This window comes from Crinia signifera, chromosome 1 (assembly GCF_055691185.1).
Source record: "Crinia signifera chromosome 1, ASM5569118v1, whole genome shotgun sequence".
Lineage (NCBI taxonomy): Eukaryota > Metazoa > Chordata > Amphibia > Anura > Myobatrachidae > Crinia > Crinia signifera.
In genome coordinates, this window is record NC_139217.1 from 470,952,481 (window position 1) to 470,970,815 (window position 18,335).

At 47.2% G+C, this 18,335-nt stretch overlaps 1 protein-coding gene across 1 annotated transcript in view; it reads right to left on the bottom strand.

The window, feature by feature from the left end:
• Positions 1-18,335, bottom strand: part of KIF24 (kinesin family member 24) — a 28,464-nt gene that overhangs the window by 3,421 nt on the left and 6,708 nt on the right. The window contains exons 2-11 of the mRNA XM_083155389.1: positions 16,870-17,458; positions 14,589-14,778; positions 13,909-14,006; positions 12,277-12,492; positions 11,032-11,119; positions 5,554-5,675; positions 5,363-5,468; positions 4,003-4,074; positions 3,425-3,534; positions 264-2,447 (exon numbers count right to left, since the gene is read on the bottom strand). Of these exons, the coding sequence (XP_083011515.1) occupies positions 264-2,447; positions 3,425-3,534; positions 4,003-4,074; positions 5,363-5,468; positions 5,554-5,675; positions 11,032-11,119; positions 12,277-12,492; positions 13,909-14,006; positions 14,589-14,778; positions 16,870-17,458 (3,775 nt within the window). The remainder of the gene's footprint in view (positions 1-263; positions 2,448-3,424; positions 3,535-4,002; positions 4,075-5,362; positions 5,469-5,553; positions 5,676-11,031; positions 11,120-12,276; positions 12,493-13,908; positions 14,007-14,588; positions 14,779-16,869; positions 17,459-18,335) is intronic.

The following is an 18,335-nucleotide window of genomic DNA, read 5'->3' on the forward strand; positions in this document are numbered from 1 at the left end:
TTAGACGATATTTATCCAGCACAATAACAGCACCAAATAGACCCAGATGGGTTGCCGGCGTCATCAAGTGCATTTACACTTGCTGATCGCTTTCGCTAGGGTTATCCTCCATCGTCACCTTGCATGTGCAGGTGACCGAGGACATCATTAACGCCTATCGAGAGCATGCATCGTTAACGATATACACACTAGACGTGGCCTGGTAAGAGGACAGAGAGGTAAAAGGGCACTACAGTAAGAAATCTTACACCAAGACCACTTACTGGGCTTTATCAAGGCCTTTGTCTTGGTGACTAGTCATGTGGATGGGCTGTAACTGGCTGGCAGTGGTCACATTCGTCCTGGGACCCCTCTTCCCTCGGCACTGGCTACATCTTGGCATCTTCTCATCGTTGATACCATGGTGGGGAAATAGACATTTCATTAGTTTGTTTTTAAGATGCTCCAGGTCACAGTCTCGGAGAGGCGACCTGCTAGAGTCTTCAGGGCAGTTGCAATCTGCCTCCATGACAGGCGACTCTTGATGGTGGCCATTGCTCTCTGTAGGTGAGCTGATACATTTGGATGGTTTATTAGTTACAGTTTTAATGACGTCTGCCTTGGCCTTATTTGGTGCAAGGTTGTGGTCCTGTTGGTCTTTGGTGGCTTCAACTGTTTCGTCAAAAGTCTTCCTACCAAGCGCCCAAGGCGGAAGAGCAATCTTATGGTGTTTAGGATCTGTGCTGGTCTCTTCAGTATCTGCATCATAATAGTGACTGACCGGGTCACCAGATCTGGAAACCGCAACATCTAAGTAGGCAGAATCACCGGTGCTATTTTGCCTAGAGCTTGGCGAGCCACCATAACATGGCTGGAAACCATTGCCAGCTTCTGAAGGCCAGTCTTTGGCTCTTTGCTGGGAGTTCTGAAAATACAAGCTTTCATTATATCGCAGCATCTGTTGGACGAGTGCCGACAGATTGTTTTCAACAGACCGGTCATTTATGTGGGGTTCTGTAGCCACATCCTTCTCAGAAGTTGTATCTTCTGCCCCACCATCAGATCTAGAGGACACGTGAGGTCCTGGATCAGGAGTAGTCTCCAATGACCAGTTATCCTGGAGCAGCGACACAGTGAGGGGAGGCATCAATGCAGAGTCAGAGGACTTATTCATGGACTCTCCAGTGTACTCGCTGCTCAACATTGCTCCTGCTGCTTGGGACCCTAGTAAAGGAAGAGTTCCATCACCTTGTTCCTGTAATGGGTAAAAATCACTAGATACATCTCCCACAGGACTGGGTGTGACCGAAAGTTCTTTCTTTTTCTTTATCTGGCTTGAGAGGTCCTCATGAGAAGAATATGGCTTTTCTGGAGTATTGCTAATGTCCAACAAGCCACGCACACTGGCAGAATCATCTTCAGAACTCCATACAGCATGGTCGCCATGGTCTGTCCTCTTTCTCTCTGCCGAACCACAGCCTCTTGCACAATTGAATTCCTGTGGTTCGGAATACTTAAAGCACGGCCCTTGACCCCTACCTGAGCACTTCCTGATCTCCGTGTTTGGTGAACCCTGGTGAAGAAAAAACGAAAGTCTTTCACGGACCATCTCCTCTTTTCTTCCCTTCTTCTGAGTGGAAGCATACGAAAAGGAGTCTTCACTAAAATCGCTGTCATCTGGGTCTTCTTGAGGTTGTCCATCACGTGGTGGAGTTGGACTGAGATGGCCAACTGTAACCTCTTGGGGCTTATATCGGTCGAAGATCTTTTCGAGGGGTTGATAGTGCAGTTTCTGATGGAGAATTGGTGGATGTTGGAACTGCTGATGGTAAAATCTCAACCGATCCTCCCTTTCCTTCTGCTCTGGAAGTACCCCCAAATCGCTGCTGGAATTTCTGTGGGCCGCATCATCACCAGAACTACAAGTTCTTGTATTCCTATTCTCCAACGACACCCCAGCCCTTGGCACCGTTTGCTTCTGCACAGGCTGCACCGCTTGTACTCTTTGCAAATTCGGACGACTGTGGCTCAAATTATTTTCCCGGAATTCATTTGACATCTGTGATTTTTGTCCACCAGGATTCCTGGGCATAGGGTTCTGATCCTGGTTGTTCTCAATCTTCTTTTTGCCCACCTTAATAAATCCTTTGACTGGGGTGGTGTGAGCGATCCAGGCTTGGCCGGGGCTCCCTCGCACAGCGTTTGGTTTTGTACAGGTTTTGGGCGTGGAAGACAGAGGTATATTAGATGGGTGGAAGACAGAAGGATATGACCTGGGCTTTAGGGTGTTGGAGGTGGAGGAGGAGGAGGAGGGGTGTTGTAATCCCAATTTCACTTTTTTGGGTGATATTTTTTCTCCCAGCATAGAATAAGAATTCTGGACCCGTTTTGGGGAAAAACCTGAAGCTGATCTGCTGCGATTAGAGCAGGATGTTGGGCATCGCATTCCCTTTTTCAATTCTTTTACCCTGGAAAACAATATATAAATCAAATGATAACATTTCATCTTTATCCTGTAAATCCATATAAAAAATAAATAAAAAGGTACGTTATTTGAAAAAAATTATCCCTGGAATCTACAGACACAGGGTGAAATGTAATAGGATGAGAGATTCAGAAAGTGAGATATCTGGTAAGAAATCTCCAGTTATTTTAAAGCGGCAATCATTTACACTGCAAAAATCAAACTGGTTTTTGCAGTGTAAATGATTGCCGCTTTAAAATAACTGGAGATTTCTTACCAAATCTCTCACTTTCTGAATCTCTCATCCTATTACATTTCACCGATAATCTCCAAAATTTAAACAAGAGCTACAAAAAAGCCCCCATACACTATGAAGATTTTGCACGATTTCATACGATTTCGACCTTCCAGGCCGATATAATGTTTTAAAAGTGTCAAACCGTATGCGTTTTCCATCCGATGCGCGGTCCTGTGATTGTAAGATTGGAGCCCCCTAATCCAGCCCATCAGATATATCTACAGTACAGCTGTATACCATAAAATATATTGCATGCGATTTATCGTGGCTAGACATAGCTTATGCGTTATATCTTATGCAAAAATAGCACATTCTGTATGGTAAGGTCCAGGGGAAGTTCAAGGGAAATCGCATCAGACTTCAGGGTCTGACATATCATTGGAGTGTAAGGGGCCCTTTATCCTGAAACAGCCAATTACATGATCAGACATTGCTGTTGCTGCCACAAGTTGGGACATCTGTAACCATAAAAAATAAATGTAAATTGTATTGACTGTTTCCATGGTAACAGGTGTCTATGGAAGAGCAGCAAGCGCCGCATTGGAGTGTTCTGTATGGCGACGCTGGGTAAGTGCGCGTTGTTACAGTCACAGACACCCAGAAGGTGTCTGGCTTCTCCGTACGCTTGGCGAGGTTTAATGTGCAGCTGCGGCAGGGAACACAGAACAATGGCGGCCACTTACCGGTCTGCGTAGCGCAGAGTGTTCAGCGTGTGCTCAGTCGCTATGTGGCTTGGGGAAATATTGGCGATCATACAAGTCTTTGAGTTCCCGATAAAAGAATCTTTCAGCACCTGGAACAGAAGATCAGATACATAGGGGGACAGTTACCCATCTATCACTTCTCTAGTGCATCATACAAAGTTATAACTGAATGTGTTTGGTTGCTATGGGCAACATCACCTCTTTGCTATTTTTTTTTTTTTTTTAGAAGCTTTAGTAAATGTACCCCTTTGAGAGAAGGCTTAGAGTGATGCCCAGGCTCTCTCGCACCCACCTGCCCATCTCAGGAAACACACTGGGGCCACTCGTACATCTATAAGGGGTCGTTATTATCCACTCTGCCATGCTTTGTCCATCGGACGTTCCATCCCTATTACATTCATCACAGGAACAGGACAGGCTGCGGTCTGCACTTTATAGGAACGCTGCCAGTTGTGTTTCATGTACACGCAGACAGGTGGCCGCACTGTTACAGAGAACGATCCATGAGCCGTAACCCCGGGCGACCACCAGCAGAGCACGGAGAGTTACCGTCTTACCTGGGTGAGCTTGCTCTGGCGGAAGGGGGTGTGCGCCTGCTCCTGGTCCAGGGCGCGGATGCACTCCTTCAGCTGGCGAGGGAAAGGGCAGAGGTCAGGTAGACACCGGAGCATAACAGACTGATCATACCAGTGCCTGTATCCCAGGTGATTCACATTAAATGCCTTGTCCCCTGTCACACTTATGCAGGGCAGTGTCACTGCGCCTTTATCTGTCCCCTGTCACACTTATGCAGATCAGTGTCACTGCGCCTTTATCTGTCCCCTGTCACACTTATGCAGAGCAGTGTCACTGCGCCTTTATCTGTCCCCTGTCACACTTATACAGAGCAGTGTCACTGCGCCATTATCTGTCCCCTGTCACACATACAGAGCAGTGTCGCTGCGCCATTATCTGTCCCGTCACACTTATGAAGAGCAGTGTCGCTGCGCCATTATCTGTCCCCTGTCACACTTATACAGAGCAGTGTCACTGCGCCATTATCTGTCCCCTGTCACACATACAGAGCAGTGTCGCTGCGCCATTATCTGTCCCCTGTCACACTTATACAGAGCAGTGTCGCTGCGCCATTATCTGTCCCGTCACACTTATGCAGAGCAGTGTCGCTGCGCCATTATCTGTCCCGTCACACTTATGCAGAGCAGTGTCGCTGCGCCATTATCTGTCCTGTCACACTTATGCAGAGCAGTGTCGCTGCGCCATTATCTGTCCTGTCACACTTATGCAGAGCAGTGTCGCTGCGCCATTATCTGTCCCCTGTCACACTTATGCAGATCAGTGTCACTGCGCCTTTATCTGTCCCCTGTCACACATACAGAGCAGTGTCGCTGCGCCATTATCTGTCCCGTCACACTTATGCAGAGCAGTGTCGCTGCGCCATTATTATCTGTCCCCTGTCACACTTATGCAGAGCAGTGTCGCTGCGCCATTATCTGTCCCGTCACACTTATACAGAGCAGTGTCGCTGCGCCATTATCTGTCCCGTCACACTTATGCAGAGCAGTGTCGCTGCGCCATTATCTGTCCTGTCACACTTATACAGAGCAGTGTCCCTGCACCTTTATCTGTCCCCTGTCACACTTATACAGAGCAGTGTCGCTGCGCCATTATCTGTCCTGTCACACTTATGCAGAGCAGTGTCGCTGCGCCATTATCTGTCCTGTCACACTTATGCAGAGCAGTGTTGCTGCGCCATTATCTGTCGTCACACTTATGCGGTGCCTCTGTCTGTACTCCCCTCCCCCCTCCCCCCTTTCTCCCCTCTCCTCCCTCCCCCTCCCCCCCCCCCCCCCCCCCCCCGGGTACACGTATGCAGATAAACATTATGTGTCCCCTGGAACAAGGAATGGGTGTACTCACAGCGAGGAGACTCTGGTTTATCTCTGCTCCCTCCATCTTGGTTTGTTTGTCGGACTCCCTGGCGTCAGATGCTCTCTCACTTCCAGCCAAGTCAATGAAAGACATTCTAGAGCAGGAAGAGGAGAAAGCGTTACAGGGAGAACGTTACATCCCAGGCACCGGTTACTAGCTCCGGTCCCTTCATATCTCACCTCCCGAGTTTGCGGCTCCCGGCATCTTTGATCTGGATCTGAATGACAGCATGTGAGCGGGAAGAGTCGGAATTGACCCCGGTGGCTCCGGTGCTGCGTTCTCTGCTGCCCTTCAGGATCATCTGCAGCAAAGACAGTGGGCAGATAAGCTGTAGTCTATAACTAACACAATGGATTCCCCCCCCCCCTTACGCCACGCTTTACCCCCATCCTGCAGATTACATAAAGCGCAGGGACCCGGGGCATCACGCAGGGAAGTGCGTTATACACAAGGGATAGACAGATAAGGGGATTTTTGTAAGAACTTACCGTTCGAATCCCTTTCTCGGAATCCGTCCTGTTGACAGCTCAACCATGGGATGTAGGAGGGTCTGCAGGAGCCAGGCACCTATGCTAAAGCTTTGAGACAGGCAGGCTCCTCCCTTCTGCATCCCAGCATTCCTCAGTTCAACTTCCAGAGCACACTAGGATACATTACTCAGTACAACACCTGAACATATTAATATGCTCAATCAAGTAATTACAGGTTGAGTATCCCTTATCCAAAATGCTCGGGACCAGGAGAATTTTGGATAACGGATTATTCCGTATTTCGGAATATTTTAATATTTCAATGATGTTTTTCGAAGTATCTTGCATTTATGCTGTATAAACACATAAAATACACACATATATATTTTATTACCACATAAAATACACACAAATATATTTTATTTGTTCAAAAAACAAGGTTTCAAAACACGAAACAAAATTTGTGTACTATATCAGATACTGAATTTGAATGGCAAGCAATCATTTTCTTGTACATATATAGTGCCAGTTACATGTCATGCCCTCAGTAGTGCTGTTACAAATGTCCGCAGTGAGTTTTTATTAAAAAAAAAAAAAAAAAAAAAAAATTCTTCACTTTCTGGAATGTATGGTTTTCGGAATAATTCGGATAACGGATATTCGGATACGGGATACTCGACCTGTATAACCATCATAACATGACAACACATGAAATGGTATAACTTACTGAGCGTAAGGAAGGGATCGCTGTGTCACCAGGATGGATTCAGAAAAAGGGATTCGAACGGTAAGTTCTTACAAAAATCCCCTTTTCTCTGTCATCCATCCTGGTGACACAGCTCAACCATGGGACGTTCAAGAGCCGGTCATTTGGGAGGGTACGCTCAGGTCTGCAGTTCTCATTACTGCTCGTCCAAAATGAAGCGTCCTCCGACGCGAACTCATGGAACCTGTAGAATTTGGTGAAAGTGTGAACAGAGGACCAAGTGGCAGCCCTGCATACTTTTTCCGCAGTAGCTCCATGGCGCACTGCCCAAGAGGAAGCAACCGACCTGGTGGTATGAGCATTAATTCTGGAGAGCACTGGTCTGCCAACTTTAGTGTATGCAAGTGCAATGACCAACCTTAACCACCTACTGTAGCAATGGTCTGCTTAGAAGCTGGCCACTCTCTCTTATGTACGTCATACAGTACCAGTAACAAGACAGTTTTACAAAACTCATTCACCCTGTCCACATAAACGCGCAGTGCGTGAACAACATCCAATTTCTTCAGTTTGTCCCTATTCCGAACCTCCTCTGGAGGACAAAACCCCGGGAGCACAATCTCCTGGTTTAAATGAAAAGTGGATACCACTTTTGGAACTGTTGTTCTCAAAACAGCCCTATCTTCAAGAAATACCAAAAACAGAGACTTGCAAGACAAGGCCCCAATTCAGACACATGTCTAGCCGAAGCAATAGCCAATAGAAACGTAAGGTCAGCCGACCTTAACGGTTCAAACAGTGGTTTCTGCAGGTATAAGAGTAACCGCCTGGAGGAACGTCTGCACCTCCGGCAACAAAGCCACTTTCTTTTGAAAAGAAACAGAAAAGGCTGACAACTGCACCTTCAAGGTGTGAACTTTGTTTCTCACACCACTTAATGTACGTCTTCTAATCTCTATAATAATTTGCAGCAGAAACCAGTTTCCGTGCACTAATCATAGTACGGATAACTGCCTCCGAGAAACCTTTCTTCTTCAAGATGGAGGTTTCAAGAGCCAAGCCATCAAACTGAGCCGAGCTAGGTCCTGATGGAGAAAAGGACCTTGCTTGAGAAGGTCTGTTCGAAGTGGAAGATGCCAGGATGCCGTCGACAAGCTCAGTATGTTGGAATACCAAGACCTCCTTGGCCAATCCGGAGCTATCAGAATGATCTTTGCCCCTAGTGTCATCACTCTCTTGAGAACCCGAGCCAGCATAGGAAATGGTGGGAAGACATAAGCGATGCTGAAGCACCTCGAAACATCATGGCATCCACTGCCCACGCCATTGGATCCCTGGTTCTCGAACAGAACTTGGGTACCTGACGATTGTCTGTGGACGCCATCAAGTCCACCTCTGGGAGCCCCCAAAGAGACACAATTTCCTGGAACACCTCTGGATGTAAACGCCCATTCTCCTTCCAGCAGGTCTGCCCTGCTGAGAAAATCTACTTCCACATTCCGAATCCCCAGAATGAACACAGCCGATAGAGCCAGAGCCAGAACATTTGTTTTCGGCCACCAGAAAATCCGAGAGACTTTCTGCATCGCCATCCTACTGCAAGTGCCCCCATGGCAGTTCAAATAAGCCACAGTCGTGGCACTGTCCAACTGAATTCAAATGGGAGACCCTTTCAGAAACTCCTCTGCCTGCATAAGCGTCTTCCAGACTGCCCGCAGCTCTAGTATATTGATCGGCAATGAAGACACTGGACCACAGACCCTGCAATCTCAGGTTCAGGGTTACTGCCCCCCAGCCCCTGAGTCCGGCATCGGTTGTGACAACTACCCTTGCTTCATTGACTTCAGATTCCCCAACCAACTGGACAGAATGTTCCATTGAAAAGGTCTTAAGTGGAACCTTGCATACTGAAGGGTCGCAACCATCTTGCCCAGTAGTTTTAAACACTGCCATACTGAAGGACCTGGCAACTGCAGAATGGCCAATACTAACAGACGAATGTCCCTGGCCTTCGCCTCTGGAAGAAAAACCTGATTATGGTGTATATCCAGAATTACTCCCAAAAACTGTAGCGTCTGAGTGGGACACAGCTGGGACTTTGGCAGATGTAATATCCACCAATGGCTCTGCAAGAAATGAGTTGCAGCTGCTAGATTTTCCTTCAACTTGTCTGCTGACTCCGCCTTGAACAAGAGATTGTCCAAGTATGGGATAGTTACAATTCCCTGGAATGTCCACAGATGCTAGGAATTCTCCCGGCTCCAAACTCAAGGGGACCGTCCTCAGAGATTCCATCCTAAAGTGGTCCACCCACAGGTGAAGGTTCAGCGATTTCAGGTTCAGGATAGTCCTGAAAGCCTTCTGGTTTGGGGACCAAGAAAAGAATGGAGTAAAACCCCTTCTTCCTTTCCTCCCGTGGTACCGGAATTGCCACACCCTTCTCTAGGAGAGACTTCGCTGCCCCCAAAGGGCATTTCTCAAGCTCGCCTACCCTTGGCAAAGGGGTAGAAAGATATCGCTTAGGAGGAACTCCCTTGAGACTGATCCTGTATCCTTGAGAAACAACACTGAGAACCCAAGGATCCTGGGCAGATAGAGCCCAAATGTCCCGGTATAGCAGGAGGTGTCTCCCCTGGGGACCACTTGGAAGGGCCCAGCTGCGCTGGGCTCCTGTCACAGGCTTCAACACCAATGGAATTCAGCCTGTAAACCCTTTTCAAGATGGCGGCCGCCATCGTGGAGAGGCCGTCGCCCAAAAGCCCACTAAAGAGCTCCCCAGGGCCCAGGAGACCTCTCTGTGGTGAGGTCCGAGCGCTGGGCTGAGAGACCAGACCGTGTCTCTCAGCACACAGGGAGTGGACAGGACATGTTGGGTCGGCCTCTGCTGCGCTGTCAGTGTGAGGAAACTTCCCCTGGAAGCCTCACACTGTGCCTGCACTAACTAGGTGAAATATTAATAAAAAACCAAACCCATAGCTACTCTAACACATGTCTGCTTCAGCAGCCCTTCAACATAGCACCCACTCCGGTGGGCACCTAAAACGAACTGAGGAATCCTGGGATGCAGAAGGGAGGAGCCTGCCTCTCATAGGTGCCTGGCTCCTACGGACCCTCCTACATCCCATGGTTGAGCTGTGTCACCAGGATGGATGAAAGAGAAATACAGATTCATAGTGCGAACGTCAATTACTCCCAGGAATTTTAACCCATTTGGGGTAAATGACCCCTGTTCCCTGACCACTGCCTTACAGAAATCTTGTTTTGAAGCAAATGTTTTACACAGAATTATGGTTACATAGTGTAACGATCAGATCAGATCAGATCAGGTGATCAATCAAATTAAAGTATGCCTCCCGTTATTATTATTATTATTATGTGAGATCAATGTATGTCTGATATTGTTGTACAGTTATGTCTCCTGTGATTATTATGTTTGGAATCAGGACATGTCTTGTATTATGGGGGTAAACTGTAGGTGGCCCTGGGAGTTTGAGGTCTGTATTCCCTCAGATTGACCATCTGTAGAAATCCTTTGAAGGTAGGAAGCCAGATAAAGATCTGAGACCCCTCATAAACCATGGCCCAGAAGAGAGAGCTTATCCCACCACCCAGTTAGACCTCGTATCAGTGAAGCCTGCCAGTTGGAAACAGCAGACAAATTCTTCATGTGAAAGGTCCCATATCTATGGACATTCCCTAGTGATCAGCAAGAGAAGGGTTAAAAATCCCAAGGGTGGGAGGGATGAGGGAGGCTGCAGATAAAACCTCTGTACCTTTCAATACCTAGTTGTACTTCTTGGGGATCAGCATCGAAGCTGGAAGAGACTGTTGATTTCTTGTGGTGACCCCCCCTTCCCCATGCTAGAATTTGTATTTACGTGTAAGATACAGTTGTGTCATTTCTTTTATTCCCTTTTATTTCTGAATTGCATTTATCTTGTGTGTGTGCTTTTAAAATCATTGTAGAATCTTGTAACCATTTTTTCACTAAAGCTCTGTAGTATTTCTAGGAATAAATAATACATATTCTCAGTTCTGATTTTGTGATTCTTAGAACCTGTAAGCCAACGAAGAGTGGTCCGCGTTACCTTATTTTTATATTGTGTTGTGTTGTCAGGGGCGAGCCAAGCCGCTCCTTGCGCAGTTTCAAAGCGCTAAAATCAGGTTTTGGCTGGTGGCAGTGTACCTCAAAGAAAGGACCCGAGTGTCCAAAGTGAACCCCAGTCACGGCCGGAGCTGCTCAGATTGACGTATCGGAGCAGGCGACCGGTGGGTCCGTGACACATAGTATAATCTAAATAGATCTTTACCAAAACCACCATTAATCCAAAACTGTCAAGCAGACAAAGACAATCAAACCTGAAAGTGCGCAAAATCGGTCATAGGACATCGCGCTATAGGGATATCAGCATTCCAGGTGCTGCTCTATTGGTTAGCTCCCGCTTGGGTCACAGGAATTACATAGTATTTGGAGTTCTTACCTCTAGAAGGAAATCCACATTTTTTACTTGAACTTCTCTTAGTCCCACAACCTGAACCACGTGCTTCCCATCTTCTCTAGCATACAGCCTGTACAAAGACCATGTGAGAGCAGATTATTCCTGGTTCTTTATTTGCTGTAGCCAAATAACTATCCCAGAGGTGCACAAAATTGCCTGCACACTGTATAATGGGCAGCACGGATGGTGTAGTGGTTAGCATTACTGCCTCACAGCGCTGAGGTCATGGGTTCTATTCCCACCATATGTTATATATACAGGGCAGTACGGACGGTGTAATGGTTAGCATTACTGCCTCACAGCGCTGAGGTCATGGGTTCTATCCCCACCATGTGTTATATATGGGGCAGTACGGACGGTGTAATGGTTAGCATTACTGCCTCACAGCACTGAGGTCACGGTTCCATTCCCACCATGGCCCTAACTGTGCGGAGTTTGTATATTCTCCCCGTACTTGCGTGGGTTTCCTCCGGGTACTCCGGTTTCCTCCCACATTCCAAAAATATACTGGTGGGTTAATTGGCTCCTAACACAATTAACCCTAGAATGTCTGTGTGTGCATGTACATGTGGTAGGGAATATAGATTGTAAGCTCCACTGGTGCAGGGATTGATAAATATTATCTGTACAGTGCTGCGGAATATGTGTGTACTATATAAATAACTGTTAATAAATAATTAATAATCACAGTCTGATGGGATAGGCCCATCCTATAGGTACGCCTCCTGGGGTGCAAGGTGCGGCCACTGGCTGACAGCAGCCTGTAAGGATTGTGCTGCATTCAGTCCACCTCCATTTCCTTCCCCCCTGTCCTCGAAGGTGTTGTGAAACTACACATCCCAGCATGCCCTTATAGCAAAACTGTGGCAAGGCATGATGGGACTTGTAGTTTCACAACAGCTGGAGGGCCACAGTTTGGACATGCCTGCTCTAAGTGCACTGCTCATCCTCCGAGACACAGTAACCCTATGTGGGAGCAGAAAGCACTACGAGAGGGGGGTATCAGGGGCTTGGTAAATGATGGTCTAAAACTTGTCATCTGCAAGCAGAGCACAGCACACTTTAAACATGACATTATTATATCTATGCAGAAGCCATTTTATTACACCTGTACCTAGGTAAGGGGGTCCGCCATCAAATGTGACCTACAACACTTGGACTGCATATGTCAGCACTCACATACCAGGAGGCCAGAGAACACGGGTGACAGCTGGGGGTAGGACGCACCTTTTTCGGCCATCCAACAGGTCGTACAGTTGTCCGCAGTAAATTTCAAAAAAGCTGATCCAGACAGTGTGGTCTTTCCTGGGCTGGGAGGACTCCAGCTGCTGGAAGATGTCCCTAGCGGCCAGAGCGTAGAGTCCGGGGGTCTTCTGGGTGCCGATCATGGTGTACGTCTTACCCGCTCCGGTCTGGCCGTACGCAAAACACGCAGCATTCCCGCTGAAATAAGAAATACAACAGCTGCAGATACTCAACCAAGACGGGTAACAAGGGTCTAATCAGGAAAGCCTACACAGGGCCTGATTCAGGACCGCTCGCTAAGCAGCAGTCGTTTGCCGATTAGCGAGCGGCTTAACGCCACCAGCCGGGCATACAAATGCCCGTCCACGATAATCCCCTTGGAAGCATGCGAATGGAGGTGTACGCTGACACACCGATCGTATGCAAGTGTACAGGGGTAAAATCATTCGATAGTCACCAAACATCAAATGATTTTTCCGGTTAGCAAATAAAAGTCGTGGCTGACTTTTATTCATGAATGTCCTGTCCGAAGACGGGGCGGGTGCAAGGTCACCCGCCCACCCCGAGCAGGGAAAGCCACGCCTCCGTTCCCAAGGGAACGCCCAGCGGTTTCCTTACCTGTGCAGATACCTCGGCGGGTGGGATACTCGCCAAAAGACCCACACCATCGGACAACGGACCGAATTCACTCAATGATGAGCGATGTTGAATCAGGCCCAGTCTGTCACAAAGACAGCCACATTGCACATACACATTGGTATACAGGTTCTGTAAAGGATGGGTGAAATTGGCAACACATGTTGGTGGCTATACTGGTCAGATCTGGACCCCTTGGACTTTAGGCTTTTCCAACCAGGAACAACAGAAATCATGAGAACCTTTAATGACACATCCATGTTGTCGGCAAATCACACTCTGGGTCTTTTGGGTTATTTTGATGTAAACCTGGTTTGCAATATAGGCATGTGTTACCTATGGGTTTGGACAAAGTAACCTGACATTGTACATATGCGACTGATCCAAAATACTGGGGGTTAGTTTAAAATTTAAAGTATCTCTACTTGGAGCACTTTGGAGTGAGTTAAGAGAAACTTGGAAAAAGGAATCTTCAAAATAAATGTTCTAAGCAAAAATTAAAATAGTTTCAATCGTTGTCACCAGGTGGCGATAAAAATCACTGGACTAGCAGACAACGGTTCAATGTGGTCAACAACAGTTTCCATTTGAAAAACAATTCTATTCTGCAGAACTCAGTTACTTAAACCTGACAGGGTGCGACACCCGATTCTTCAAAAGAAGTGTCATGGGGTGAGAGGAGGTTGATGACCCGTTCTACCATAAAGCATGGCCTTGCAATTGTTGCAATAATTTATAACAATTTTTTTTTCTTTTTACTAGCACATCCTCTGACATACTCATTGTCCAAGTCCTCCTTCTTTCCGAGTCCCTGGGACATCAGAATTTTCTGTAATTATGACACATCCCAACTAACTACTATCTGTGCATACAGGCCCCTAGCAGAACCACAGGGTCACACAAAGGATGTTACACAATCGGATTTCAGGCCACAGGCAATGAAGAAGCAACAGCATGAAATGACGTAATGCTCCCTACCCGTTAAACACATGCTGGATGAGTGGGTAAGCCGTCTTCACGTACACGTCCTGGTTGGTCAACGTCTCGCTAAACACGTCATCAAAGTAAAACACGTGCTGGAAAGAACACACCCACGGGTATTTATATAGAAACAAATAATCCTCAAAAAATTGTCAAATTAACACTCAAACAACGGAAGTTGGTGGTTAGCAATCCTTTGTGCCAAGGAAAGTGAATTCTGCATGTTAATAGTGGGGTCAGGCAAATGAACTAAAGATTTGGTCTAAATGGATTTCCCCACGGTTTGCTTCTTCTTAGCTTACGAGAGTGGAGCCAAGAAGCACGAGAAGGGGTTATCACTGCTTCATAAATAAGCCCCAGGGAGGAGCCCACCAAACAGTGCCGCACTGTAGGTAGGGAGACACAAGGTGCACAGGGAGGAACATGTCCAAACTGCAGTGTAAAAATAGAGCTGCCAAGTATTTGTGGGCTACATGCAAAATCAGCCAGTATTTAACCTGCATGCAGACATAACACATGCACCCCTTGTATTACAGTGTGTGTGTGTGTGTGTGTGTTTCAGGTACAGTTACTGGGTTTTCCTTTCTCCCACCTGAGAATTAGAACTTATGGATTTATGCCCCCCCGCTCACCCCCCTCCTCCTCCCCCCCATCAGAGAAGAGACCTCATACTATACCTGGAGTATATATTCCTTCAGATTGACCGCTTCTTTCCTCTCATATATCAGAACAGTTTGTCCATCTTCCACGCTCACCACGCTCACTTCTCCGCGTCGTTCCTCTCTCAAACCCAGAGGGCGCTTGCGGACACAGACCCGGATCTTATCGCTATCCGTCCAGGGTTCCTCTTTGTCTGCAGCGCTGGCCCTGTCCAATCCCATGTGAAGAGGCAACAATGTCAGTGCTGTCCATCACTGCGCGGATAACTACGCGTGTACGTTACTGGTTCCATAGAACAATGTCCTCCTAACTACTCACTTTCTATACATGTCCCAGCTTACAATATAGAGCAGGCCTGGACTATCTGTGGCTGTCCAGCTGTTCTGAAACTACACATCCCAGCATGCATTGCCACAGTTCTGAAATAGCAAGGCATGCTGGGAATTGTATTCAACAGTTGGTCAGGCCTGATCTAGAGTATAACAGTTCACAGTGAATATTACTATAAAATATATACACCTTGTTGTCATGCTAGAACAAGGCTGTAAAGCTTATCGCATTAGAGAATCATAGGTGGGTATTTAATTAAACCTCGCAGCTAATTGCTGGCTAAAATCCCAGCTATACGGTGAAAGGCAATTCGGTACTTGTTTCCTAGCATGGCGCCCATCGCATCGCATACCATAAGGTATACGATGGTATGCGATGTTAGCCGATGTTATACAATTTTAAATTGTATACCATCAAATTGTATGCCATTGTATGGTATACGATTTTAAATTGTATAAGCACCCTAATGGGTGTTTTCAATGTTAAATGTGCCCCCTATAAGATAAATAATTGTATAAGCACCGTAAAAGGTGCTTACAATGTTAAAAGCACCCCCACGCCACCCGTGCTATCAACGCCAACTTGAAGCGCGGCGAGCCTGCGAGGGGCGGCGGTACGAGTCCTCCGACCTTTTCATTCCCCCACTATCCACATCGGCGTGGAGTTGATTTTATATAGTGTGGCGAGTGCAGCGAGGGGACGCGGAATACATGTGAAGTAATGCGCAGCTGCTCGCCACGCTTCGGGCTTGCAGTGCTCGCCACACTATATAAAATCAACTCCACACCGACGTGAATAGTGGGGGTATGAAAAGGTCGGAGGACGCGTACCGGCGGTGCATTTAACATTTTAAGCACCTATTAAAAGGTGCTTATACAATTAAAATTGTATAGGGGGACCATTTAACATTGAAAGAAAACCATTAGGGTGCTTATACAATTTAAAAATCGCATTGCAATGTATGCCATATACAATGGTATACAATTTTAAATTGAATACAATGCCATACGAATGAATATCGTGGGCGCCGTGCTAGGAAACAGCTAGGAAACAAGTACCGGCAATTCAATTAAATAGCCTTATTCCCATGCCTAAAAATAGTGCTTCAGACGCACGAGAACCTGATTTTTGCCGTCTTTACCTCCCAGCGTATGGAGGTTCAGTCCAACTTCAAGGATTCACACACTGGTTAAACCCTGCTGATTGGATTGCCCCAGCACGGCCAATCAAATACCCCCCACAGTGTTCACTCTAGATGCAGGGTGCTGATCAGCCAGGATGGCATATTTTTTATTTTGATGGATCTAACCATAGACGTGATGTATTGCTACAGCTACATTAGCTATACAGGTACAATTTGCAACACCATGCACATACAGTGAGCATTCAATCAGCGGGAAGACCGTGGATACTGGAACAGAGTACACCTGCTGCAATGAGGCCACACCACCATATACACTAGCCCAGGGCAGAGCATCTGGGCCCTAATAACCTAATACGTACACCAGACTTACCAGAGGAGCTGCATATTCCTGTCATCGGCCGCTATGACCAGGAGAAGACCCGGCGGTGACCCAACCGTCTGACTATCACTTCCACAATTATGATGCGTGAATGTGGGACACACTGCGAGGACCATGTGACTACATTTATCATCAAGCCGCTAATATTACAGACAAGGTGGGGGACATGTGATTCTGTGTTCATTCTAGAACCCTGCACCTTCCAAAACGTATACAGTTCTTCTTTCCTGCCTGGGTGTCAGTCTCTGCTGTTGTGCTTATAGCACACACTGATCTGTATTTCAGCAGAGGCATACAGACAAACTGTGCTAGAAGCACCACAGCAAGAATAGGTGAAAGGTGCAGGGTTCTAGAATGAACACTAGGATTCAAAAAGGTTCATATACTATAAAAGACGTTACAGATCAATGGGAATGAGACGAGCCGTTGCAAGTTGCTACATTACCGTGAGTGTGTCTGCGGCACTCCGTAGTTATAACCCGATACATGCATCACTCTGTGCACAATAGGGTCCTCGGTGTCTCCAAGGCCTGCTGCTGTGCCCCTCAGTGCCTCCAGGCTGGACCCTTCACCTGGACTCTCCTCTCCTGGTGCTGTGGGGAGCCTCTGGCCACGGTGCTGACCAGCAGGTGGCGCCCTGTCACAGATTTCTGCAGGGTGCTTATGGAAGAGGGTATGAGAGGATGCTGGAAACTCCTCTCTGTCCGTCTCACCGGAGAAGTCAAACTGCAGCTGCCTTCGGGTGGCGGAGCGGTTGTGAGGAGGCTGGAGGTAGACGCAGCCCGGCTGCAGGGGGGTTCTCCCATCATCCTCAGCTGCCACGCTCTGAATGATCTTAATCAGCTGGAATAGGCGCTTGCGATCCTCCATACTGTGCACTCCCAGCTTGGAGTAATCCTTCATGGTGACCTCTGCCAACTCCTCAATCTTCTGGAGACCCACAGCCAGGAAGCGCGGGTAGTACTGCTCCAGCTCAGCCTCGCACAGGCAGTCCAGGAGGCAGGAGGCCATCTCCGGCAGCACCGACGTCCGCTCTACAAGACATTCAATACAACATATAACTGGTCATATTGGGATAAGACGCAGAGAATGATGATTGGGTCACATTGGACCTCTGCCCCAAGTTCTTACACCATCATATGCCTCCTAAAACACAGACCCCTCAGCCTCACCTAAGAGCGAGGGGAAACCCGGATGGTATTTAGAACGTGTCAGATGTACAGACACATAGGTGTTCCTGTGTAACGTGCACGTGGTTACAGTGAGCACCCCAATACCAGGTGGGACATGGTCGCCAGGCCGACATACATTAGGTTGACCACTAGGGCTTAGGTCAACAGTCAAAAAGTAGACGGTATTTCATAACCTGCCATCCACTAGGGCGTGGGGGGAGAATATAATAGTGCCTGAAGCATGGGGAGCGCAGCGTGGGGACGCGGGATATGGTGTTCATGTTGGCTTAGGACAAATTTCACCAGATCACTAATGCTGCATCACCCCCATGCAGCCGAGTGATGGAGAGGGCAATATATATATATATATATATATATATATATATATATATATATATATATATATATATATATATATATATATATATATATATATATATATATATATATATATATATATATATATATATAGTCCTCACACACAGGGCGGCAGCTGCTCCGGCACTCGGTCACCATGGAGACAGCACTAGGAGGGTGTATTGTTACCCATCGCCCCGCACAACAGCTGTTACTTGTCCCCAGTCAGGACTTTTTCTGTCCATTAATATTAATAGGGAGATTGTACTTCCCCAGTAAGATCACTATGAGGCCGAGGACCCCCTGCATTGTATGTGCATTACTATTTCTGTAATGGAGGTGGCATTGTAAGTGGGTACAGGGGAACTGGCATCGCTGGTTT